Source organism: Panthera tigris, chromosome D1, assembly GCF_018350195.1.
Source record: "Panthera tigris isolate Pti1 chromosome D1, P.tigris_Pti1_mat1.1, whole genome shotgun sequence".
Classification (NCBI taxonomy): domain Eukaryota; kingdom Metazoa; phylum Chordata; class Mammalia; order Carnivora; family Felidae; genus Panthera; species Panthera tigris.
The window spans coordinates 61,948,460-61,973,946 of NC_056669.1; the positions used below are offsets into that span (position 1 = coordinate 61,948,460).

Below are 25,487 nucleotides of genomic sequence, written 5' to 3' on the forward strand. Positions count from 1 at the left end.
TTATTTCTTGCTTAACTGAAATGTTTGACTAGTTGTCTCAGGTACACAAGTAGTATAATGTATGAGGTATAAATCAAAAGTTTTTATTTCCTTTATGTGATTGTGTTAAAAAATTAAGATCATGTAGATTCATCAGGATGTTTTAAGTTCAGAGCTATTAAAATAAAGCTGCTATGAATATCCATGTACAAGTCTTTGTATGAACAAGTAAGGGATAAATACCTAGGAGTATACTTGTTGGTTCATAGGATAAGTGTATGTTAAATGTTATTTTTAAAACTATAAAACTGTTTCCAAAGTCTTTCTTCCATTTTGTACCCACCTAGATAGAAGTGTATGAGAGTTCCAGTTATAGCACATTGGGTATGGACAGTCTTTTGAATTTCAGCAGTTTTATTATAATGGTATCCCATGTGGTTTCAATTTGTATTTCCCTAATGACCAGTAAGGTTAGCATATTTCACGTGCTTACCGACCATTCACATATTTTTTTGTGTGTGAAATATCCATTATAATTTTACCTTCCTTTTTTTTTAATTGGGTTTTTACCTTTTTATTATTGACTGTAAAAGTTCTTCATATAGTCTACATACAAACCATTGTCTATGTGTTGCAAGTATTTTCTCTCCATCTGGACTTGCATTTTGCATTTTCTCAGTAGTGTATTTTGTCTTTTTTTTAAGTTTTTATTTAAATTCCAGTTAGTTAACATACAGTGTAATATTAGTGTCAGGTATATAATATAGTGATTCAACTCTTCCATACAACACCCAGTGCTCATCACAATAAGTATACTCCTTTTGAAAACAAATATACATATTTCTTATTTTTATGGAGTCCTTACAGTCATAGTAAGGACTTTGTAGGTCAGGTGATCAGTGGGTCTCCAAAACCATTATTGTGGTTCTTTCTCTAGTTCCAGAATGCATAATGTGAATAGATATACTTAGCAACTGGCAGAATCTCTCTTGCTCTATGAAGGTCAGTCTTTGTTCTAGGCAAGGCTTTAACTGATTGGGTAAGGCCAACATATATGCAACTAGTAAGATTTAAAAAATTCTCATTAAACTTGTGAGTTGACTTAGGTGAAGCAAAAGTGTTTTTCCATATTTTTAATCATTCACAACAAAGATGAAGTTCATTCTGTACAACCTAGGAAAGGTCCTAGGAGTTGTGCCTCATTATTTTTTATCTTTCTACATTTACCTGTTCTGTTTCTTTTTCCTGCTATATTTTACCTTGACCTTAGTTAAAGCCTAAAATGAGTATACCCTGTGAAGTCCCATGAGTCCTTTCAAATATTTGACTCTATGTAGTTGCTGCAGTTGCTATTTCAAAACTTATAAAAATGGAGTATTACTATGATGTCTATGGTGTTTTGTTGATTATTTTCTTCCCTGCGGTTACATGATTAAGGAAGCCAACTGTACCAAGGGAGAAATAAAATCAGTATTTAATTTCTTTGATTGTTGCTCCAGGAGCCCATACCCTATAGCATGTTTAGTCAGTCCCATTACAACCATGACTGTGCTTGGCAGCTCAACATTCCTCCACCATAACCAGTGAATTCTGTAAAGAGACTAAACAATATTACGTGAAAAAAAAATAGTACTTGAGTTGTGCTAAGACTTTATCCCCAAATCCTGATGTTAATGAGTTACAGAAATAAGTGACCCCTATTTATTTAACAATAATGTTTATAGTTAGTCTAGGAACAACTATCTGCTATGTAAACTCATCTTTAATTTGATACTGCACATAAATGAGGAAACATTATGTTTAACATCATATTCTGTAAAGCATTTGCTCTATAGAAGCTTAACAACTTAAAAGAGCTTCCCTCTTTTAAGGAAAACATTTTGAAGACTCTTTCCAAGACAAGAGTTTAGAGCCAAACTTCCTTAAAAAGGAAGATCATCACCACCCGTTCTCGGATCTGCTTAGTTCTCACCCCATAAATAATGGGGTTAAGAGCAGGTGGGATTATCACATATAAATTTGCCAGGAGGATGTGGATATAACGTGGAATATTGTGGCCAAATCGATGAGTCATAAAAGAGAAAAATGCTGGAGTGAAAAAAGCTAAGATGACACATACATGGGAACCACAGGTATTAAGAGCTTTGAGCCTGGCCTCCCAGGATGGGAGTCTGAAGACAGCACGTAGAATCTTCACATAGGAGATAGCAATCAAAATAACATCCAGAAGTATCATAGAGATAAGAATTAATCCAAATAATATATTGACCTTTATGCTGACACAGGCCAGACGGGCAATGCCCATGTGCTCACAGTAGGTATGGGGTATAATATTATGTCCACAGAATGAAAGCCTTAGAAGGAGAAACACAAGTGGAAACACCAAAACAAAATTTTTCAACATTCCTACTCCAGCAATAATACAAATAGTTCTGTTGGTAAGGATTGTGTTGTATCGAAGAGGGTGGCAAATGGCAACGTAGCGATCAAAAGCCATGGCAACAAGCATGAATGTTTCGAAACCTGTAAACAGGTGTATGAAGAACATTTGAGCTAAGCATCCCCCAAAGTCAATCTCATTGAGACCAAACCAGAATATACTCAGCATTTTGGGAATAGTTGCGGTGGAGAGGCCCAGGTCAGTGAGAGCCAACATGGCCAATAAGTAGAACATGGGATGGTGAAGGCTGTGCTCAGTCTGGATCACAAAGAGGATGATGCCATTCCCCAGGAGGGCAATCAGATAGACTGTACCAAATGGGACACCAAGCCAGAGCTGCATATTTTCCAGTCCTGGGATTCCCAACAGCAGGAAAGATGAGGGGTGAAAACATGAGGTATTGGCTAGAGACATACTGGCAAAGGCTTCTGATAGTCACACTCTCTTCATCTTATATAAGGCTCCTCAACTCCTCATCAAAACTGCTAATATTGAATAAGAACAAAAGAGATGTCAATACTATATTTTCTCTAGGAATACAGAAGAAACATCATGTTTTCCCTATCTTTTCCTCTCTTTTACTTTCATTGATACGTACATATTACAAATGAAGGAGAATATTCCTTAAGAAATGAATGGATATTTAGATATTGGATGTGATTATCTAAATTAATTTTAGTGAAAACATTGACTAAGCTTGTTGATATGAGTCTATATTAGCCTCTAACTACTAAAAATATTTAATTATACATTGGGAGAAGATCTGTATACACTGATATCCCACAGATAAATGATCACAGTCCGTGAGCACTGACAATACTGTAGATTTCAGAAGCATCCTTTAAGATCATTTGTTTAAAAACAAACAAAAACCAGAAACAGACCCATAAGTACAGAGAACAAACTGATGGTTGCCAGAGGACAGGGTTATGGGAGGATGGACAAGATAGGCGAAGGGAAGGGGGAGACACAGTCTTCCAGGGGATAAAATGTATAGCATAGGGAATATAATTGTGGGTATATAACTGTGGTGGCAGATGGTAGCTATAGCTTTAGTGAACATAGCATAATGTATAAACTTGTCAAATCACTATGTTGTACACATGAAACTAATGTAACATTGTATATCAACTATAGTTCAGTAAAATAATAACAGGAAGAAGAAAGTTATAGATCAGTTGTTTAACTAGAACAATATACTCCTCTGTGTATTTCCACTTACAACCATTGAACTTTTTAAAAATACCTTTTAGTGTTTGTTTATTTTTGAGTGAGAGGGAGACAGAGCACGAGCGGGGTTAGAGAGAGAGGGAGACTCAGAATCCGAAGCAGGCTCCAGGCTCTGAACTGTCAGCACAGAGCCTGATGCGGGCTTGTACCCATGAACTGTGAGATCATGACCTGAACCGAAGTCATACGCTTAACTGACTGAGCCACCCAGGTGCCCCTACAGCCAATGAACTTTTATTTCTGCTACTTAATGTGGCCTATGTTTCTTCCTCAACTTGTTTATAAATAACTTTCATCAAAATATAAGCATATTTTTTTTCTAAATTTGTGTTACTTTTGTTATCAATGGATGAGGACATTTTCTTTAGTTTTTGAAATAAAGACCTTGCTTTAGGAAGCCATCAAGTTCACAAAATTCAGTGTAAATTGATTAATCTTATATATAAAACCACTGTTTATAGAAAGATTGGCTGAAGCTTAAAGCATTGACTGAACCATTCAGGCTCCCCATTTATTTCCCTTATTCCTCATAGGAGACAAGTTGGATTCACTTTATTTGTAAAGAATCCATAATATTTCCAACTTTGTCCCTAAATGGGAATTCATTATTATTATTATTATCATTATTATTATTGCTATTAGAAGGGAGAGAACAATTTCAGAAATAATAGTATTATATAAGCATTTAATATTATTTATTTCAGTTTCACAAAGAAATTTCAGACAAATTACACCACTTGTTACTCACATCAGCCACACAGAAAAAACAGGACAGATTCTAGCTCCTGAATCAATGAATGTCTTTTATGTCTGGATCACAGAAGCATGTCTCCATCCTCAAAATGACTGCTTGGTTGCAGTCACCAGCTCTTAGATCTGGTATTCATAGGTTTCTGCCCAAATGCATGTATTTATGGAATTTTCGTATAGTCTCAAGGGTTTAGCCCTTTATTCAGTTTCTTGAGCTACTTTGCCCTCATAATCAGCACCCCTAGGTTTGTTCCCAATTTCCTCTTCTTCATTCTCTACATCTCTTGCATATTTTACTAATATAATTGCTATAAATTACAACTCTAAAGAACTGGGAACCAAAGATGAGTGTCTCTTAATTATAATCCATAAAGAATAGCCCTTTGAAGAGGATGAAATAGTGTTTATATGAGAAAGGACCTCTTCTTACAAGCCAAGGAAGTTAAGATGTTGCACAATATACTATGTACTTGGGATTACAGACAATCAGAGTAGATTTTTGAGAATAAAAGAGAAATGATTCTGTGAGAGAAAAGAGAGGAAGATGAAATCTGTAAAGGTGGAAATATGCTGTAGGAGAGATCCTCAAGACAGCTGTGAGGAAAAGGGAGGAGGAACCTGCATCATCCTCTTGTCAGTTCTCTACATCTTACCTTAGTCACCCACTTTCAAAAAGGCCTTCACTGAATTCAGTGGACTGGCTTATAATACTCTCTCCTAAGACCTTAGTCTACTACACAGCTCTCTGTGACTACCTAAGCAATGCCTGAGTCCCCATTTAATTGTAAGCTTCATGAAGAGTTGCAGAGGAGGCCAGGAAGTTTTGTTCATCATTATTTTTCTAGCACAACATCTGGCAGATAGCTGCCACTCAAAGCATTTGTGAATGAAAGACTGGGTAGGTGGATAATTGTTAATTTTAACTCTTGGTCAAAAGTCCTCAGGTTAGAAGGATGGGAACAGAAATCAAACAGTGTATCCAGCAGTTAAGGATAGAGAAATGAGAAGCAAAACCATGATCCTCATAAGAGGATACTCTGAATATATATAAGAAAGATAACTCTTTGATCAGAGGCTTTCCTGACTAGGAGTCAATTAATGGGTCTCTGGCATAACAAAGGAAGAATACAAAGCAGAGGCTACAGGGAAAGCTTGGTATAAGCAGGGGATGACAATCAGAAATAGGCAATAGAATTTTATTTGTATCTTATTCTTCTCATGGAAACTTTTGACTATTGTACTCCTCTATGGCATTAACAAAGTATCAATAAAATAGTTTCATAGTGGTACATTTTCCAAAATCTGAGTTATTTGGTCTTTTACAATGTCAACTTGTTTTCACATAAAAGCGCCATTTATACTAGAGTGCCTAAACAACTAGAATGTTCCAAGTCCAAAAGGATGAGGTCAGAGACTTGTAAAATCTGTAATCAATGCTTTAGACTTGCAAGGGAACTCAGGAAGGCTCATATAAGACAAATAGATTAGGACAGGAGGTAGAAGAGTAATTGCTGAAAAAGAACCTCATTCTGCATGTCACCTCCAGGAGATGCTTATGCTTTCTATCTAGATTTTTATCCGTGCATAGAATGAACAACAAAAGTTCAAGAACTGTATTGAAATCAGCAACATGTTCTATCAGGTATTCTGCAGCGCTGGGTAAAGGGGGAGCCTCCTCTGAGATCGGAATTGTTCCTTTGCACACCACTGAGCAGGACTAGTTCAGGAGTCACTGCCAAATGCCAGATTCATATCAACCCACATGAGATCCACGCTCCCAAGCCATACCAAATATAAAGGTGGAGAGCTAAATAAATGCAAACATGTTCATGATGTGGTGGAGGGAAAGAGTATCATCTTACTTTTATCAAACGAGGCCCTAGTATTAGGAAAATAGTAAAAGATAGACTGGAAAAGTCACTAATGATGACTGAGTGAGTTCTGCCAAGAGGAAAGTGATGTCTTTAAATAAACCTATTGTTTCTTTCGATTGTTCTGCATTTTTTACCTACAGTTTATATATGTAATGCTAAAACTGCTTGATAAAAGGGAAGACTAAAGCAAGAGTGAATATGTCTGTAAACATGTACTGTATAGAATGCATAAATCAGAATGAAAAAAATTCATTACATACTTTTAAGAAGATACATGCTCTTCAGAAGCTGAAGGTATTAAACAATTGGTATTCTTCACCATTAGTGACAATGAAATAAAAATAGAAAATGTATTGATCTGATTTGGGAAAATATTGAGAGTGTCAAATTTTTTTGATATTAAATACAAAAGAAATTATGAAATAAGCAATCACATGAAAAAATTAAGTAGAATTGGGCTAAAAGAGAGTTAGAAATGGGAGGAAGAGGAAGAGAGACAAAGAGAGGAGGAAAGAGAACAGAGCAAGCGGGAGAGGGAGAGGGAAATGAAGCAAGACAGAACAGAGAGTGAGAAAGAGAAAATAGAAGAGAAATGCAATAATACCTCAACAAAATAAGTTATTTGACTGCTTAGTTTTCTATTTTCCTTATTATTAAAGTGGGTATGCTTGTTATGAAAAAATGATAAAATACTAAAATATGCAAAAGTACCTGAAATTCTACCAATTAGAAATTTTAGGTGAAATATGTAAAATATGTCCTCCAAATTAAGATTTGTATCATATATAAATATGAATTGCCAATTTAGTGAGGGGATTAAATTAATAGACCTGAGTTCAAACCTTCCCAACCAAATGTTTAAGTACATATAGCAGCCAAACCTGTACCCAACTCACCAGCCTCAGGGACAGCCAGTATTGGAAGAAGCTACAATCATGACCAATAATTGTTCCAAGTGTGTCTCAGCATCACAACTGTAGTTCAAGGAGAAAAGTTTATACTGAGATTGAAAAATCCTCTTCCTGATGGGGAGTAGCTGCTCTTCTGGGCCCACATGGGATGAGAATATGAAAGATAATGAATTCACAAGTTCTCATCACAGGTTTGTGAGCAGAAAAAAAAGCACAGGGCTCAGGAATCCCTTGGGACATTGAAGTTTCTCCCTTTAACTTCCCAGCTTGAAAACATTTCTCATTTACTACCAACCCACTCTTTCTAATCTTTCGCCATCAATCCCCCAAGAGTCAGTCTGTAATTTCTCCCTCTCATTAACCACAGCTGTTCTACCCCCTAATGATTGTGTCACTCTTTTCCAGCAAATATCATTTACTTGATCTAGAAGTCAGGTTAGCCATTAAGCAAGCACTCATTTAAAATTAAGTATGTAGTCAGTAATGTTTTGTATATGTAGATCTTTCCCCCAAGAAACTTATATTCTGGTTGCATAGTTAATACTAACCATGTATAAATATGCAAATAACTAAGTTTTTTTAAGTTTATTTATTTATTATGAGATAGAGACAGAGCATGAGTGAGGGAGGGGCAGAGAGAGCAGGAGAGAGAGACAATCCTAAGCAGGCTCTGCACTGTCAGCACAGAGCCCAATGTGGGGCTTGAACCCATGAACCATGAGATCATGACCTGACCTGAAATAAAGAATCAAACGTTTAACTGACTGAATCACCCATGCGCCCCACAAATAACTAATTTTTTAACATATATGGAGCCAACTTTAAGCAGGGAACTTATGAGTTTTCTAGACTTTCTAACTCAATTTCCTTTAGAAGAGGCTTAGAAGGTGGCATAATAAAAACTGCAAAGTAAAATAGAAACATAAATTATTTGAGGACATCATAGAAAGATTATGTACTGTGTTTAGCCTGGATAAGTATAGAATCATGAGATACTGGCTTTCTTCCGAGAAAGAAAATAGCAGCTCTAATATCTGTCAACTGATAGCTGACCTGATAATAACATCTTGACTGTAATGATGTCCACTTAATATAAACAGTTTCACTAAGTATAAACATCAGGCAAGGTCACTTTGTGTTTGTGTTGATGGAGTGAAACATAAACCCTTCTATAAGCATGTCTGAGTGGAGACAAAAACTTCTCCCACTTTCTATATAAAAGTTATTGATATCCAGTAATAGAATTAGTTCTTTCTCTGAAAGCACCTACTTCAGAAAAATATCCCCTAATCAAGTCCAAATCCAATATCAAATCTTTCCTTAAACACTCTTACTGAGACCCCTAACATTGCACCACTGCATGTGGTATCTCTTGTTGTAACAGCTAATAAACCTTCCTTTTTTAAAAAGTATAAATATACTCCTTGTGGCTGTTGGCTAGAGAGCATTGATACTCCCTATGTATAAGAGTGTTGGATGGCCCACGTGCTCACCAGTAATTGGCATTCTGAACATTTTTTAAACCGCCAAAATGGGTTCTAATGCTGCCTCATAGTGTTTTATCGTGCATTTCCCTGCAGTCCAGTGATGCTGAGCATCTTTTAATGGGTTTATTTGCCATACATATAATTTTCTTTGGTGAAATGCCTCTTCAGATTATTTGTCATTTTTAAACTGGGTTGTTTTATTATTATTGAGTTTTAAGAGTTCTTTATATATTCTAGATACAAGCCTTTCATGACATACATGTTTTGTACATATTTTCTACTACTATGTAATTTATTTTCTCCTTCCCTAAAGAGTCTCTTTTAAAGAGCAATTTTTTTTTATTTTTTAAGGTTTTATTCATTTTAATGTCTATTTATTTTTAGAGAGAGAGAGAGAGTATGTGTGCACAGCACACAAGCAGGAGAGGGGCAGAGAGAGAGAAAATCCCAAGCAGACTCTGCACCATCAGTGCAGAGCCTGAAGCAGGGCTCAAACTCATGAACTGTGAGATCATGACCTGAGCTGAAGTTGGACACTTAATGGACTGAACCACCCAGGCTCCCCTAGTTTCATATTCTTTATCCCTTAAAATAATGAGGTACCAAATACCCCCTTGATTTAGACATTTTATGCTGGATATGAGTTGTAAAATATGTGATGGAGATTAAAGAGTACACTTGTGATGAGCACAGGGTGATGTATGGAAGTGTTGTATCACTACATTGTACACCTGAAACTAATATAACACTGTAGCTATACTGAAATTAAAATAAAACCTTAATAGGGGCGGCTGGATGGCTCAGTCAGTTCATCATCTGACTCTTGACTCTGGCTCAGGTCAGGATCTCACAGTTCATGGGAAAGCTGGAAATATCACCAAACACCATTAATGTCTAACTTAGATGGGCCAAGCAGATATTTCTAATTTTTATATTGTGTTACTAAAACCCATATTTGCCAGTGATATATTCTTCCTCAAAAATCTTCAGGAACATTTTTTTTTCTTACTGGGATTATTTCATCCAAAGGTCCAAGTTGCTGTAAATAATGTTACTAATTTTTACATTTACTTATGTCTGAATGTGATATTATTTTTGTTTGTTAAAGTACCAACAGATAAGCTCCTCTATTATGAATTTGGATGACTAAAGCTTTGTTACCTTATTTAGAGTCAGAGGCTTTGAATATACTGATCACCTTGACAATTAGTTTGTCTGATGTCTCCTTATTCAATTGCCCTGGTGTGCTCTCTTAGCCTCTTAGATTTTCTAAATACAAAACATTTAACTGTAGTATATGAATATTGCTAACCAATATTATATTTGAATATCTATGCTGTCCTATTTACAGTATTTTTGCTAGAATTAACTACAAGATTTAAAATATTTTTTAACGTTTATTTATTTTTGAGACAGAAAGAGACAGAGCATGAACGGGGGAGGATCATAGAGACAGGGAGACACAGAATCTGAAACACTCTCCAGGCTCTGAGCTGTCAGCACAGAGCCCCACGCAGGGCTGGAACTCACGGACCGCGAGATCATGACCTGGGCTGAAGTCAGACGCTCAACCGACTGAGCCACCCAGGCGCCCCATAGAATTAACTACAAGATTTAGAAGGCCGTATCTAAATTTTTTTTATTTCTCTATGACACTTTCTGGTCATGCAGTAGAATTTCCATGCTCATAAACTGATGAAGAATCAGAGGTCTTAAATGAAGTAAAAGAGAACACAACTCTGGCAGACTCTCTTGAATGTAGTTTCAAATAACCTCTTCTTAAAAATCAAAATAAAACAAACAAACAAAAAACTAGGTTTTTTTTGACTAGGTCAATAATTTTCCATGTCATTATTTTAGAAATTCAAAAAAGGTCAAATACATTTCTAGTTTTGTGTGGCTAACTTTAATATATTGGCCCAGCATTTGGGATATTTATTGAATACTATTACAAAGTTTCTAAAAAATAGCCTTCCAAATATAAGTTAATATGTAATCTTATAGCATAATGTTTTTTTGCCTTAATAGCCTAACTCCCATCATTGTTTTCTCAGGACATAGGATTCTGTCTTTCTATTTGTCTATCACCAAACAGTGACATATAATTGAGCACATGTAGAAGTTAATGAATATTCATTTAATGAATATATCTTTCATTGTTATGCACCATTATCCCTGCTCTCTTTATTTCATTTCTAAATGCATGGCTACTATTTCTCTAGATATCTGGAGCCAAAATCTCAATCATATTTTTTTATGGAGAGTTTTTTAATCCATAGTTTACTTATATGGAAATGCAAATATTAACAATAGCCACATCATAGAATTCACACAAGAAATAAGTGTGTTAATGTAAGTAGATTATTTAGAACAGTATATCCTAATGAGTTAAATAATGTCATTGTTATTATTTCAAGAATTCTGTCACCAAAATTGTCTAAAATCCCTGAACAAATTCCACTCTGTTGACTTCATATTTCTTCTGGTGATTCTAAAACTACCTGACTTAATAATCTACTTCTCACAAATAGTTGAATTTTCAGATGAATCTTTTAGTGATCCTAAGCATCAAACTTTCATTTGAAAATTTGTGAATATGGCAACTACTTTATAGAACTACCTTGATTATCAAATAGTATAAATATAAGCACTTTGTAAGAGATGTAATAATTACAAATTGTAAGATTATCACCAATAAATTTATTATCTTTAAAATCAAAGGATTATAAAGAAATATTATTACTGTTCATATTCACCTTTGCTACATCTCTTCTTTTTAGACAATAACCCCCTTTTAATGAGCAAAGGGAGCAAATATGAACTGTAATTCTAAGACTACCAATGGTTAACTGTCTTTTAAAAAGATCCTCAAAACCTGCTCCTTAATCTTCTTGGTCCTGACCCCATAGATTACAGGATTGAGAGCTGGCGGAACAACCACATATAGGTTGGCTAAGAGGATGTGGATATATTGGGGGATGTTGTGGCCAAAACGGTGTGCCAAGAAAGAGAAAAATGCTGGCGTGAAAAAGGCTAAGATAACTCCAGTGTGGGAGCCACAGGTGTTGAGAGCTTTGAACCGGGCCTCCCAGGAAGGCAGGCAGAAGACAGCATAGAGGATCCTGACATAGGAGAGAATTATAAGGAGCACATCCAATAATAAAATAGACATATCCCCAAGACCAAATATTATGTTGACTTTGATGCTGGAACAGGCCAGGCGAGCAATGCCCATGTGTTCACAGTAGGTATGAGGGATGATATAGTGCCCACAGAAGGGCAGCCTCAGGAGGAGAAATACCAGAGGGGCCACCATGCACAGGCTCCTCAGAATAGCCATGCCTGCAATGAGGCTGATGATTTTGCTGGTGAGGATCATGGTGTACCGAAGGGGTTTACAAATGGCAACATAGCGGTCAAAGGCCATGGCCACCAACACAATGCTCTCCATGGCAGTGAAGAAGTGGATGAAGAACATCTGGGAAAGGCAGCTTTCAAAAGATATATCCATGAGGCTGAACCAGAAGATGCCCAGCATTTTGGGGATGGTGGCTGTGGACAAGCCCAGGTCGATGGAGTCCAACATGGCCAGGAAGTAGTACATGGGCTCATGGAGACTATGCTCAGTCTGGATCACAAACAGGACAGCAGCGTTCCCCAAGAGTGCAACAAGATACACAAAGAAAAAGGGAAATCCAATCCAGACGTGCACATCTTCTAGCCCTGGGATACCCAGGAGGAGGAACGAAGAAGGATGGAACTGGGTGTCATTAAGAATGGACATTCTCTCTGCCACTGTTGGTGAGTGCATATAACAGAGTGAGATGTCAACTTGTCATTAGTGATTCTTCCTCCACTTCCATCTCTTTCCTGACTCCTGGTTAAATGCAAAATAAATTTGTAATATTCATTTTCTCCCATTTCTCCCAATGTTATCAAAATTTTTCTGCCACCCTTACCTGAAGATCAGATAGCTCCAGGAATAGAGCCAATCTCTCTATTCCCCATATCATTCCCATTCATCAAAGGTTTAATAAGAAAGAGGAGAAGAATATCCATCTATCAGGTAGATCAAAGTGAGGAGTAGGAATAATACAGGTTTTTGTTCTTTGTATCTCATGGTGTTAAACACACTGCATTAATTTATATGAAAAATGCTTTTTCATATGTAATTCAACCCATTATCTTTTAGGGAATTTGAGGACCAGTTATGTGTGTGTGTGTGTGTGTGTGTGTGTGTGTGTGTGTGTATTATGTATATGTATATGCATATATATATATATATGTAAATTTGCATGTCTATATGTGTATATTTATTTGACTGTGCATATAACTCTATTTGATTCTGAAACAGAAGCCAAAAATTTACTTCTTTTTTACTCGTGCACCTAAAACTACTTCACACATACAAATTCTCAGAAAAAGATAATAACATTTATTAAATGAATAGGTCACAGGAAAGTCATAACAACAATCAGCATGCCCCAGATTATTAGTAACATAATTTCCATCTTAACTAACTCTTCCAAAAATCATCTTCATTCAGAATATTTTGGATCATGTATAAAAACAATAAAATAGAGACATTTGCATAGGAACTTTTAATGTGATAGTGAAACTTGGATTTATAAAATATTTTAAATTGAAATTATCTCATTATACACTGAATCCATAAATTTCCAAATTAATTTCAGAAGCTGTTTTGGGAAGTCTAATCAGGGATACCTAAAGAGTTTCTAGTGTTTTGAGCACTATCCTATTCAAATCCTATCTATTTCTATTTATACAAGGAAAAGGGAGTATTACTTTGGACATCCTTGAAATTAGAGTCCAACAAAGCAGTCCTCTATTCCTTGAGGTCTTCCTGGATATCTCCTTTTAAGGACTAAATAGCAAGTAATTTATTAAGGGATTTGTTATATAGAACTAGCTTGAGCAGCAGAATGTTGGAGCTACTTATCCTGAACTAATATTTTAGGAAAATCAGGAAAAGATAAGTTCTTTATCGACTAACTTCTTGAGATAAAATGATTTTGAAAACAGTGTGTAAATGATAGATGGTTGGGATAGATGGTTGGAAACTGGCAGAGTTCATACTTGAGTGGGACTAATCAGAGATAGATGCACAGAAAAAGCATCACAGCCTGTAGTGAAGAAAGTGGTCTATGTGAGGCCTGTTTGAAGTGGCAGAAAGATGGGATAAATTGAGATAGACATTTAGATAGAAAAATTGAATAAGATCTGATTGATGCCGTCACGGTGTAGTGAGGGAAATACAAGTGGAAAGATGAAATCTGAATAAAATGTTGCATTGTGGTAGAAAAATACAGCAAATGCTGTGAGTATGAATAAGACAAAAGAAATTCCATGAAAGAAGTAAAATGGATCAAGGACAACTTTGTGTTTCACTGACAAGCATAGGAAGTTTATTCTAGGTAGAGACAAACACATGTATGATTTTTAGAACAGGAATCAAAATTTTTACTCACCCTACCTTGTAGGGTGAGTACGCTGGTTTGCCATCTAAGTCTTGGGCTCTGTGGCCCTTTTTGCAATCTCTTCCAGATTCCAGATTAATGGTTCTATCTTTAAATGAAAACTGTCTGGGTTACTCAAGTGAACTACAGCATGAGGTTGTAGAATTATTATGGTTTTACATCCAAAGAAGGAAGCCCATCTTATTCTCACCCCTGATTTTCCAGGAGCATTAACCTCCTAAGAATTGGTTCCCTTCTAAGTGCTTAAACAGCTGCATTTCCGAACCAGTTAACCAACCAGTTACTTAATTCATTCCATAAGTATATGCTGATCTGTTCTATCAATATATGTTCACATATCCTCAAACCTTTGCCAGGTTCAGTGATGAGACTGGGCCCCAGCTTCTCCCCTTGAGTATCAAGATTTCTAATGTCCTGAAATGAATTATATCAGACAGTCATTTCCTCAGTTCTGTATCATGTTACTCATTACTTTACCATATTCCACAACCTCTACCTACCATACACATAAACACTATTTCATGTCCTATAACTGATAAAGAATGGAAGAAAGATTCTTTATTCCAGTGTTTTGTAACCAGTGGTCATTTTCTCCCTAGGGTATATTGGCAATGTCTGGAAACATTTTGACTGTCAAAATTTGGGTGAAGTGTTACCACTGTCTAATGCGTAGGTGCCAGGGGTGCTGCTAAATATCCCACAGTGCACAGAACTGCATAAATTTAAAGAGATATATGAACATATAGGAATGTCTGTAGCCATGATAGTTTATGGGTATACAATTTGTAATGGCCAAAGCTTATCTGTGTATTCTCCTTATCCCTTCCCTGTATTTATGTATTTCCTGTATTTATCTTCATTATGTAATTACTTTCCTTCTTTCTCCCTATTCTAGGTTAGCATGAACTCATTCCCCATTTCCCATGCTATTTCTCACAGCCCTAACCAAAGACTACACAGCCTTACCTTGCTTTCCAAGTGTATTTGAGAGGGTGGACTTTGGAAACATCATCTGACATCTCTCTGGGTCCACACTTTCCTAGGCAAAGAATGGGCATTTATATTGATGCAGCTACCCTGCTTCCAATAGGATGGGACTGTAGTCTCCCTGGGTTCTTGGCATAGACTGTGATATTCACTGGAGAGTTCTCTTAAAAGACCTCCCTGCCTTCACTAGAACTATGAGGCAAAAGTCATCTACTTTTTCTTTCCAATGAAACTCTGTATCTTTTCTGCTTTCCAAATTAAAAGTCTAAGCTCCTGATTAACACCTGAGCTGTTAAGATTATTATCAGCTATCTTCTTCAATGACACATTCCATTAGTCTGCCCTGGCTTTTTTGGTTCTACATTATCTGTGTTACAACTTAAGTCTGATGTATCTGTAATTCCTTTGCCCTACTCCTCATGAACTATTTTGGTGAAAGACGGATAAAGAAAGCAACAAAGATATGAGAAGCCAAGATCCTGCAAAGAAGGAAGTTCAATAAGGTGAGCCCAACTTCTTACTCATCATTACCCCACTGGTTGTTTAATGATTATAGGAGCAGGGAAAGAGGCTGATGACCAAGGCAGAGGAAAGACACTCAGACACAAGGAAACTTACAGAGCTTAGATCCATACACTCTTGTATGGTTAACTGAGCCCGTCCATCCACTTTCCTAGCCTGGGTCCCAGATATCAACGTGAAGAAACTAGCTTAGGGTCACCTACTCCGTCTGTTGCAGTTCTTTAAAGCAATCTTATCCATTTCAGTTACCCCAGCTAAGACTTTACATTTTGCAGAGAAAATAAGAGCCTCCCCTAGTATGCTTTTTCTGAATTGTTGACCTATAAAATCTGTGAACATAATAAAATATATGATCTGTTGACTTTATACTATGAAGTTTTAGAGTGATTTATATATAAGAATAGAAAACCAAGAGAAAATCTGCCACCTTTAATCAGGTTCCATCTTCTTTTAAAATTTTTATTTATTTAGTTTGAGAGAGAGAGAGAGAGAGACAGAGGAGGATAGGGACAGAGAGAGAGAGGGGAGAGAGAATCCCAAGCAGGCTTCACACTGTCAGCGCAGAGCCTGACGCAGGGCTCAAACCCGCAAACTGTGAGATAATGACCTGAGCCAAAACCAAGAGTTGGATGCCTAACCAACTGAGCCACACAGTAATCAGGTTCCATTTTATTAAAACCCAAAATATGTGTCATTAGTTTGACAACTGTGATAGACAGGAGATTGATAGGTCTAAGAAGACTGTAGGTGAGGGCAGAAGAAAAGTGAGGAAGACAGAATTGAAAGCTTAGGTAAAAAGGATATTTTCTATGTGGAAATCTAAATTTGACCAAACTGTTACATTCAGTAACATGGAAAATAAAAAAAGGTTTATAACAAACTGATAGATTTGGCCAAAGAGATTTCCAGGCAGAATGCCAAAAGTGCCAGGTGGTTTCTTTTAGCTATGTATAATAAAATTTAGACAGAGAGAGACAAGTTAAAATATGAAGGAGCCAGGACTTAGTGGCTTTTAAAACCAAGTCTATTTCCATTCTCACCCTCTCCTCACTGCAAAACATTCTCAAAATAAGAAACAGCTCCAAGGCAAAGATCATACGAGTGTGACTGTAAAACCTTTAAGATCTCAGTGGCTTAAATTAGTTTCTCATACAGAATTTCTGACAGATTAAAAGGTTTTACAGGATGTTAGGGGCATGCCTCAGAGACTCTCTTTATCAATTGTAAAGCTACTAAAAATCTTAATGGCAGTACCCCTAAAGAAGCCTCACAGAAGGTCCAGATGTATTTTGAAGGGAATTCTAATTGTGGCTTTTGTTTAATGGACCAGATTTTTAAATTGACACACAAGAAACCCGCAAAATTTTAAAGAACTTATATGAGCTTGGGATGAAAAAGACAAAAACAGTAAAAAGGAAAAGAAGACTTTGGACCACCGAATTTTGAAAGACAAGAAGGAAGTGGAGAACAATTACCAAGGTTTCAGCATGAGCGGTTTTATTTAAAAAGAAGGATGACTCAGACGGTGGAATCAAGAGCCCAGAGGGCAAAACCAGGAGCAATAAGGAATCACTTCCAGAGCGATAATCAGCAAACATGTTCTCCAGGGCCATGGGCTAGTGATTACTGTGTCTCTCTCATTTTCCCTTTATTAAATCAGAATGTCTCATGTGCTTGTGCTCTGCCTATTGTATGTTGGATATGTGTAGGGCAGGATACTTTCTGTATGAATTCACAGGTCTCTATATAAAGGTAAATAATACTCAGCGAACCACAGAGTCTCATCTGCACCTGAAACTGATTTGGAAAGTGAGATCATGTGCCTTGAGACTAAGTATGATAGTATAATGGGATAGGAACTTCTTTATGTTTGTTTGTTTGCTTACATGAAGGAGGAACATAAATAATTATGGCCTTCTGGTAGACTATGATTTTATTTCTAATGTTTTTTAATTGTGAGAAAATACATATAAACTCTATCATTAGTGACATTTAGAACATATACAATGTTTTGTTACCATCACCACAACCCAGTTCCAGAGCATTTCAATCACTTCAAAAGGAAAGTGTACTCATGAAGCAGCCAGTGTACATTTCCTCCTTTTTCTCCAGATCCTGGAAACCAATTTGCTTTCTGTCACTGTGGCTTTTCCTATTCTGGGTATCATACAATCTGTGGCCTTTGCATCTGGCTTCTTTTACTTTCCATAATGTTTTAAGGCTCATGCATGTGGTAGCATGTGCCAGTACTTCATTATTTTTTATGGCTGAATATTATCAATTGTATGGTTCTACTCCATGTTGTTTACCCATTCTTTAGTTGATGAACACTTGAGTTGCTTCCACCTTTTAGCAAGTAGTACCATTAAAAACATTAGTATAGAAGTTTTTGTTCAGACACCTGTTTTCAGTTCTTCTAAGTATATATCTAAGAATAGAATTGTTGGGTCATAGGTCAGTCTAGGTTTGAATTTTAGAGAAACAACCAAGTTGTTCTCCACAACACCTGCACTATTTTACATTCCAGACAAAAATATATGAGAGATATCACTTCTCCCCATCTTCATCAATACTTGTTTTGTCTTTAAAAAAAATTATTATTATAGCTTTCATTGTGTGTCTTGTGATATCTCATGCCTTTTATCTGCATTTCACTAATGACTAATGTTATTGAGCACCTTTTCAAGGGTATGTTGGCCATTTACATATTTTATGTAAAGAAATGTCTATTCAGCTTCTTTGCCCATTTTCTGATTGTGTTGCTTGTGTTTTTGTCGTTGAGTTGCAAGTGTTGTTTATATATTCTAGGTACTAGACCCCTTTCAGTTATATGGCTTGCAAACATTATTTTACCATTTTACAGGTTCTCTTTTCACTCTCTTGATAGTGTCATTTGATGCATTTTTTAAATTTTGATGAAGTCCAAATTTCAATTTTCTCTTATTTCTTGTATTTTGGTATTATATCTAAGTAACTATTGCCAAATTCAAGGTCTCAAAGATTTACTCCTTTGTATTCTTCTAACATTTTCATATTTACGGTTCTTGTATTTAGTTCTTTGATTCATTTTCATTTTATGTGTGTTTATGTGATGTCAGGTAAAGGTCCAACTTCATTCTTTTGCATGTGGATATCTGGTTGATCTGTTACCATTTTTAAAGAAACTATTTGCTCCTCTTTTGAATTGTCATGACCACAGATATTTGACTGTATATACTTGAGTTTGTTTTTTGAATCTCAGCTCTATTCCATTCATCTATATGTCTATCCTTATGCCAGCACCACATTGTATTAATTACCATAGCTTTGTAGGCTGTATGAGTGTTTCAAACTAGGCAGGGTTTTTTTTTAAGATTATTTTGACTATTTGGCACCCCTTGTAATTCAATATGAATTTTAAGATCTGAGTTTCTAGTTCTGTAAAGAAGGTTGTTGAAATTTTAATAGCTTTTGCATTGAATCTATAGAGTTCTGTGGAGACTATTACCAACTTAACAATATCATCTTCAACCTATGGCTGAAGGATGCATTTCCATTTAATTAGTTCTTTCATTTCTTTCGTCAATGTTTTGCAATTTGCACTGTGCAAACTTTGTTTAAATGTGTTTTTAAGTATGTTATTCTTTTAATGTTACTATAAAGGGAATTGTTTTAATTTACTTTTTGTATTTTTTTATTAATAGTGTATAGAAATATATTGGTTTTGTGTGTTTCCTTCTTTTCCCTCCAACTATGCTGAATTTTTATTATTATATGACTATGAATATGTTAATATGGTCATTCACTCTAATAGGTTTTTTATATGTATTGCTAATTGCTATGGCTAGAAATTTCAGTACTATGTTGAATACCAAGAATGAGAACAGGCATTCTTGTTCTGTTCCTGATATTAGAGAAAACTGTTCCATCTTTTATCATTAAATATAATGTTAGCTGTGGATTTTTCAGATGAGATCGGGCGCATTCAGGGTGGTATGGCCGTAGACCAGCTGTGGATTTTTCAAAAATGGCCTTAATGGTGAGAAGTTCTCTTTAATTCCAATTTGCTGAGTGTTTTATTATGAAAGGGTGGCCTGTGTTCTTTAAAAAATACTGACACTTCACTCATCAAAAACTGTGTTTGACTCCTCTCTCTATGAATTAGAGGAGGCAAATAGTTGTTTAAATAAATACAGTATGGTGAAGGCAGTGCTATATAATTTCTCAGAATCGGTTTTAATAGATCATGCAACTTCCATTTTGTATTGCTGGGAAGACTACTTGTTGGGGCCTTTGTAAGAAGGTTGATCCTGATTACACCATACTGGAGAAACCACAGGCAGTTTCTCTGGATACGAGTTCTGGATTGAGCCCTTCAATTATCCTGGCCTAGAAAACAGACATGAGAGTAGAAATTAGTCCAAATCCCACTAGTCCCAGCCACCAGTCATATGGGTCACCCTCAACAATTTGAATGATTACAGCTAACGTCCTAAACATTATGAAGCAGAGAACAGTCCTTACTTAACTTTTCTAAATTCCCAGTCAATAAAATTTATGAGATTAATTTATTTGTTTCATGCCTTCATGCTGCTAAACATAAAGTTGATTAAACAGTAATAGATAACCAAACCACTTACATTTATCTGGAATCACATGAGGCAAGGAGACAGAAAATGACATAGAAGAAATAATTTGAAGGATTTCTGCTAACATATGATAACATATACATTATAAAACTACAGAAAGACATAATTCCATACATGGTTTCCTTTGATGTGCAAAAGATTTTGTTTTGATGCTGTCCAATAGTTTATTTTTCTTTTGTTTCCTTTCCCTTAGGAGACGTATCTTGAAAAAGTTGCTATAACTAATGTCAAAGAAATTACTGCTTATGTTCTAAGAGTTTTATGGTTTCAAGTCGCATATTTAGGTGTTTATCCATTTTGATTTTATGTTTGTGTATGGTGGCTGAAAGTGGTCCAGTTTCATTCTTTTGTATTAGCTCTTCAGTTTTCCCAGCACCACTTACTGAAGAGAGCAAAAGAAACCATCAACAAAACAAAAAGGCAACGTACTACATAGAAGAAGTTATTTCAAATGACATATGATGAAGAGTTAGTATGCAAAATATATAAAGAACTTACACAACTCATCACCAAAAAAACCCCCAAAATCCAATTAAAAATGGGCAGAAGAAGCAAGCAGACATCTCTCCAGGTAATACACACAGATAGCCAACAGACAAGTGAAACGAAGATCAGAGAAATACAAATCAAAACCACAATGATATATCACTTTACATCTACCAGAATGGCTAGCCTCCAAAAGACAAGAAATAACAAGTGTTGGAGAGGATGTAAGGAAAAAGAAACCCTCATGCATGGTGGGAATTCCCTCATGTTGGTGGGAATGTAAATTGGTGCAGCCACTGTGGAAAACAGTATGGAGGTTCCTTAAAAAAATGAAAAATAGAAATACCATATGATGCAATAATTCCACCACTGGGTATTTACCCAAAGAAAATGAGAACATTAATTTGAAAAGATATATGCATCCCTATGTTTATTGAGCATTATTTGTAATAGCCAAGATATGGAAACAACCTAAGTGACCATTGATACATGAATGGATAAAGAAGATGTAGTACACACACACACACACACGACAGAATATTACTCAGCCATAAAAAGATGAGATCTTGCCATTTATGACAACATGGATGGACCCAGAGGGCATTATGCTAAATGAAATAAGTCAGACAGATAAATACAAATACCATATAATTTTACTTATCTGTGGAATGGAAAAAAACAAATAAAAGAACAAAAAGAACAAAAAGAACAAAAAGCAGAATCATACTATGAAAACAGAGAACAGAGGGGAGGATACTATGTGGATATGTACAATGGGTGAAGGGGAGTGGGAGATACAGATTCCATATGGAATGAATAAATCACTGGAAATAAAAGGTACAGCATAGGGAATATAATCAATGTTATTGTAATAGCATTGTATGGTGACAGGTGGTAGCTACATTTGTGGTGGACATAGCACAATGCATAGAGTTGTTGAATCACTAGTTGCACACCTGAAACTAATGTAACATTGTGTTAACTATATTCAAATAAAACAATTTTTTTAAAAAAGCCACAAATCTCAATAATGACATATTTAAAAAAAAATAACAGTATATCAAGTAACATTGTCGAAAACCAAAGACAAAAATAATTAAAAGCTTCAAGCTAAATAAGACACATCACCTTTGAAAAGTATGAGTGATTTGTCTCTCTCTTTCTCCCCTGTTCTCATTTGTTTTGTTTCTTAAATTCCACATATGAGTGAAATCATATGGTATTTGTCCTTCTCTGACTTATTTCACTTAGAATTATACTCTCTAGCTCCATCCATGTCATTGCAAATGGCTCAAGATTTCATTCATTTTTATGGCTGAGTAATATTCCATTATATATATATATACATATACAAATACATATACATATACATACCACATTTTCTTCATCCATTCATCAGTTTATGGACACCAGGGATGTTCAGCTATTGTAGATAATGTTGCTATAAACATCGAGGTACATGTATCACAGAAACAGGCTCTTGACTATAGAGAACAAACTGATGGTTACCAGAAGGGAGATGGGTGGGAAATGGGTTAAATAGGTTATGAGGATTGAGGAGTGCACTTGTAGTGATGAGCACCAGGTGTCTGATGGAATTGTTAAATCACTATATTGTACACCTGAAACTAATATTATACTGTATGTTAGCTAACTGGAATTTAAGTAAAAACTTTAAAAAATAACAAAAAAATATAAGGGTTTATAAACTTATGTGTAGTAGCATGTGGGAGTAGCTATATGCTTAACTCATAAAAACTTCAGTGTTTAAAAAAAAAAAAGTCCAGAAAGAGATAAAAAGAATCTCAAAGTGAAAACATAAACCATGCCCCAAAATGTTGAAAACACATCATAAATAAAGCATACCATTGTCAATTTGGTTCCATAGAAATAACTTCTGAGATGCAGAATTTCATATACAAGATATACTGAAGAGTACTCTCAGGAATTGCAGCTTTAAGGGAGCTTGTATGTACAGAGAGAAGGGCTGACATTTAACACTATATTTTTAATAGTTTTTCTATTTTAATATTTTTAATATTTTTTCTATTTTAATTTTTCCATTTAATATTTTTTCTATTTTAATTGAGTAAACTGAGTAATTATATAATTATTTAAATTTTTTTTTACATTTTATTTATTTTTGATAGACAGAGACAGAGCATGAGCGGGGGAGGGGCAGAGAGAGAGGGAGACACAGAATCTGAAGCAGGCTCCAGGCTCTGAGTTGTCAGCACAGAGCCCGACAAGGGGCTCAAACTCACAAACCGCGAGACCATGACCTGAGCGGAAGTTGGACGCTTAACCGACTGAGCCACCCAGGCGCCCCGAGTCATTATATAATTATAATTAAATTACAAGAGTTCTCTCTATATTTTTAGACAACTCCTTTGTCTTACACATGATGTATAAATATTTTCTCTCAGATTATGGCTTTCTTTTTCATTTTATTACTAGTATGCTTTGAAGAAAAAATATATATACTTTAATGAAGACCAATCAATCATATAAAAATATTTATTGCTGCTGTTGTCATATCTATGAAATTTTATGTGAACAATATTACAAATAATTTTATGTTGGTTATTATACTTTAGCTCTTGTCTTTAGGTCTCTGTTCCATTGTAGGTTAATTTTTTCTATGATGTAAAGTAAGGGTCTAAATTAATCTATTTGCATGTGGATATCCAATTATAGCAATCTGGTATCATCAATGCACATATTATTAACTTCAAATATAAAACCTGCCACTCAAACACAATTAATGTTATTGGTCTCAATATTCCCCTCAATTTTTCCTCCTTCCTACTGGGTTAGACATAAGGTAACTAACTCTAATTTTCACAATGCAGGAAATGTCAACTCTAAAACAGACCTTCCAAGACCTCTAACTAGTTAGCTATCTGTCTTGAGGAAAACCCTCAGGACTCGCTCCCTAATCTGTTTGGTCCTGACCCCATAGATTACAGGATTGAGAGCTGGCGGAACAACCACATATAGGTTGGCCAAGAAAATGTGGATATATTGAGGGATATTGTGGCCAAATCGGTGTGTCAAGAAAGAGAAAAATGCTGGTGTGAAAAAAGCTAAGATAACTCCAGTGTGGGAGCCACAGGTGTTGAGAGCTTTGAGTCGGGCCTCCCTGGAGGGTAAGCAGAAGACAGCATAGAGGATCCTGACATAGGAGAGAATTATAAGGAGCACATCCAATAATAGGAGAGAAATGTTGCCAAGACCGAACATAATATTCACTTTGATGCTGGCACAGGCCAGGCGAGCAATGCCCATGTGTTCACAGTAAGTATGAGGGATGATATAGTGCCCACAGAAGGGCAGCCTCAGGAGGAGAAATACCAGAGGGGCCACCATGCACAGGCTCCTCAGAATAGCCATGCCTGCAATGAGGCTGATGATTTTGCTGGTGAGGATCATGGTGTACCGAAGGGGTTTACAAATGGCAACATAGCGGTCAAAGGCCATGGCCACCAACACAATGCTCTCCATGGCAGTGAAGAAGTGGATGAAGAACATCTGGGAAAGGCAGCTTTCAAAAGATATATCCATGAGGCTGAACCAGAAGATGCCCAGCATTTTGGGGACGGTGGCTGTGGACAAGCCCAGGTCGATGGAGTCCAACATGGCCAGGAAGTAGTACATGGGCTCATGGAGACTATGCTCAGTCTGGATCACAAACAGGACAGCAGCGTTCCCCAAGAGTGCAACAAGATACACAAAGAAAAAGGGAAATCCAATCCAGACGTGCACATCTTCTAGCCCTGGGATACCCAGGAGGAGGAACGAAGAAGGATGGAACTGGGTGTCATTAAGAATGGACATTCTTTCTGCTGCAGTGTTTGCACAATTCTTTGTGCACATCAGAGACAATTATTGACTTCTCATTAGTGAATTCTTCTCCTCTTCTCCCTTTGTCTAGATTCCTAGTAAAATGCAAAAAGCACTTTCATCTTCCCTTACTCTTTTTCAGAAAGAAGTTAAATAATTATTTTAGCTAACAATACCATATTATATACTTCAAAATTGCCAAAAGACTGTATCTAAAATGTTCTCACCCCCAACAATAAATTGATAATTATGTGATGTGGTAGGAGTGATAGCTAAAGCTATGGCGGTTACCATATTATAATACATAAATGCATCAAATCAACACACTGTACACTGTGAACTCACACAATGCTTTATGTCAATTATATTTCAATTTTTTTAAAAAGGAAAGAAGATTAAACACACTCCTTACTGTGTGCTATCCTCTCCTGAACATCATCTGGCACCAGGAACAAAACCAGCCTTAATCTGCTGCCACTCTACCTAATAAAAAGAGAGACATAAAGACAAGAGGGCAGAAGAGTATCTCCTGCACAGCTGAAATTCAAACTCTGGAGTGTAGCCAGAAATAAAGGAGAAAGATAAAATTCCACAGTCTATGTATCTGATCGTGTCCTACATATTTTTACTTACTGTGCATAGTGCTTTCTTTGGTATTTGTAATCTCAATTATTCCCCTGTTAGGGAATCTAAAATTCGTAAAGTGTAATGTGCATAATCCTGTGTGTATGTGTGGAGGGGTTGTGGGGGGGGGTGGGCTAAATGTGTAAGGGGCACTAAGGAATCTACTCCTGAAATCATTGTTGCACTATATGCTAACTAATTTGGATGCAAATTTAAAAAAAAAATAAA

General features: G+C 36.0%; 3 protein-coding genes across 3 annotated transcripts; all 3 read right to left on the reverse strand.

The window, feature by feature from the left end:
- Nucleotides 1-1,885: 1,885 nt before the first annotated feature.
- On the reverse strand, nt 1,886-2,833 carry LOC102950988 (olfactory receptor 52E8-like). The gene has a single exon (XM_007083265.1). The coding sequence runs from the start codon at nt 2,831-2,833 to the stop codon at nt 1,886-1,888; it is 948 nt and encodes a 315-aa protein (XP_007083327.1).
- An 8,683-nt stretch (nt 2,834-11,516) lies between these two features.
- Nucleotides 11,517-12,467, reverse strand: LOC102951276 (olfactory receptor 52E8). Its single transcript, XM_007083266.1, has one exon. The coding sequence runs from the start codon at nt 12,453-12,455 to the stop codon at nt 11,517-11,519; it is 939 nt and encodes a 312-aa protein (XP_007083328.1). The 5' UTR covers nt 12,456-12,467.
- An 11,220-nt stretch (nt 12,468-23,687) lies between these two features.
- Nucleotides 23,688-24,629, reverse strand: LOC102951577 (olfactory receptor 52E8). Its single transcript, XM_007083267.3, has one exon. The coding sequence runs from the start codon at nt 24,627-24,629 to the stop codon at nt 23,688-23,690; it is 942 nt and encodes a 313-aa protein (XP_007083329.3).
- Nucleotides 24,630-25,487: the final 858 nt, after the last annotated feature.

Bases quoted from the DNA above. Each gene is read 5' to 3' on its own strand.
- LOC102950988 (XM_007083265.1), bottom strand. From the start codon at position 2,833: ATGTCTCTAGCCAATACCTCATGTTTTCACCCCTCATCTTTCCTGCTG.
- LOC102951577 (XM_007083267.3), bottom strand. From the start codon at position 24,629: ATGTCCATTCTTAATGACACCCAGTTCCATCCTTCTTCGTTCCTCCTC.
- LOC102951276 (XM_007083266.1), bottom strand. From the start codon at position 12,455: ATGTCCATTCTTAATGACACCCAGTTCCATCCTTCTTCGTTCCTCCTC.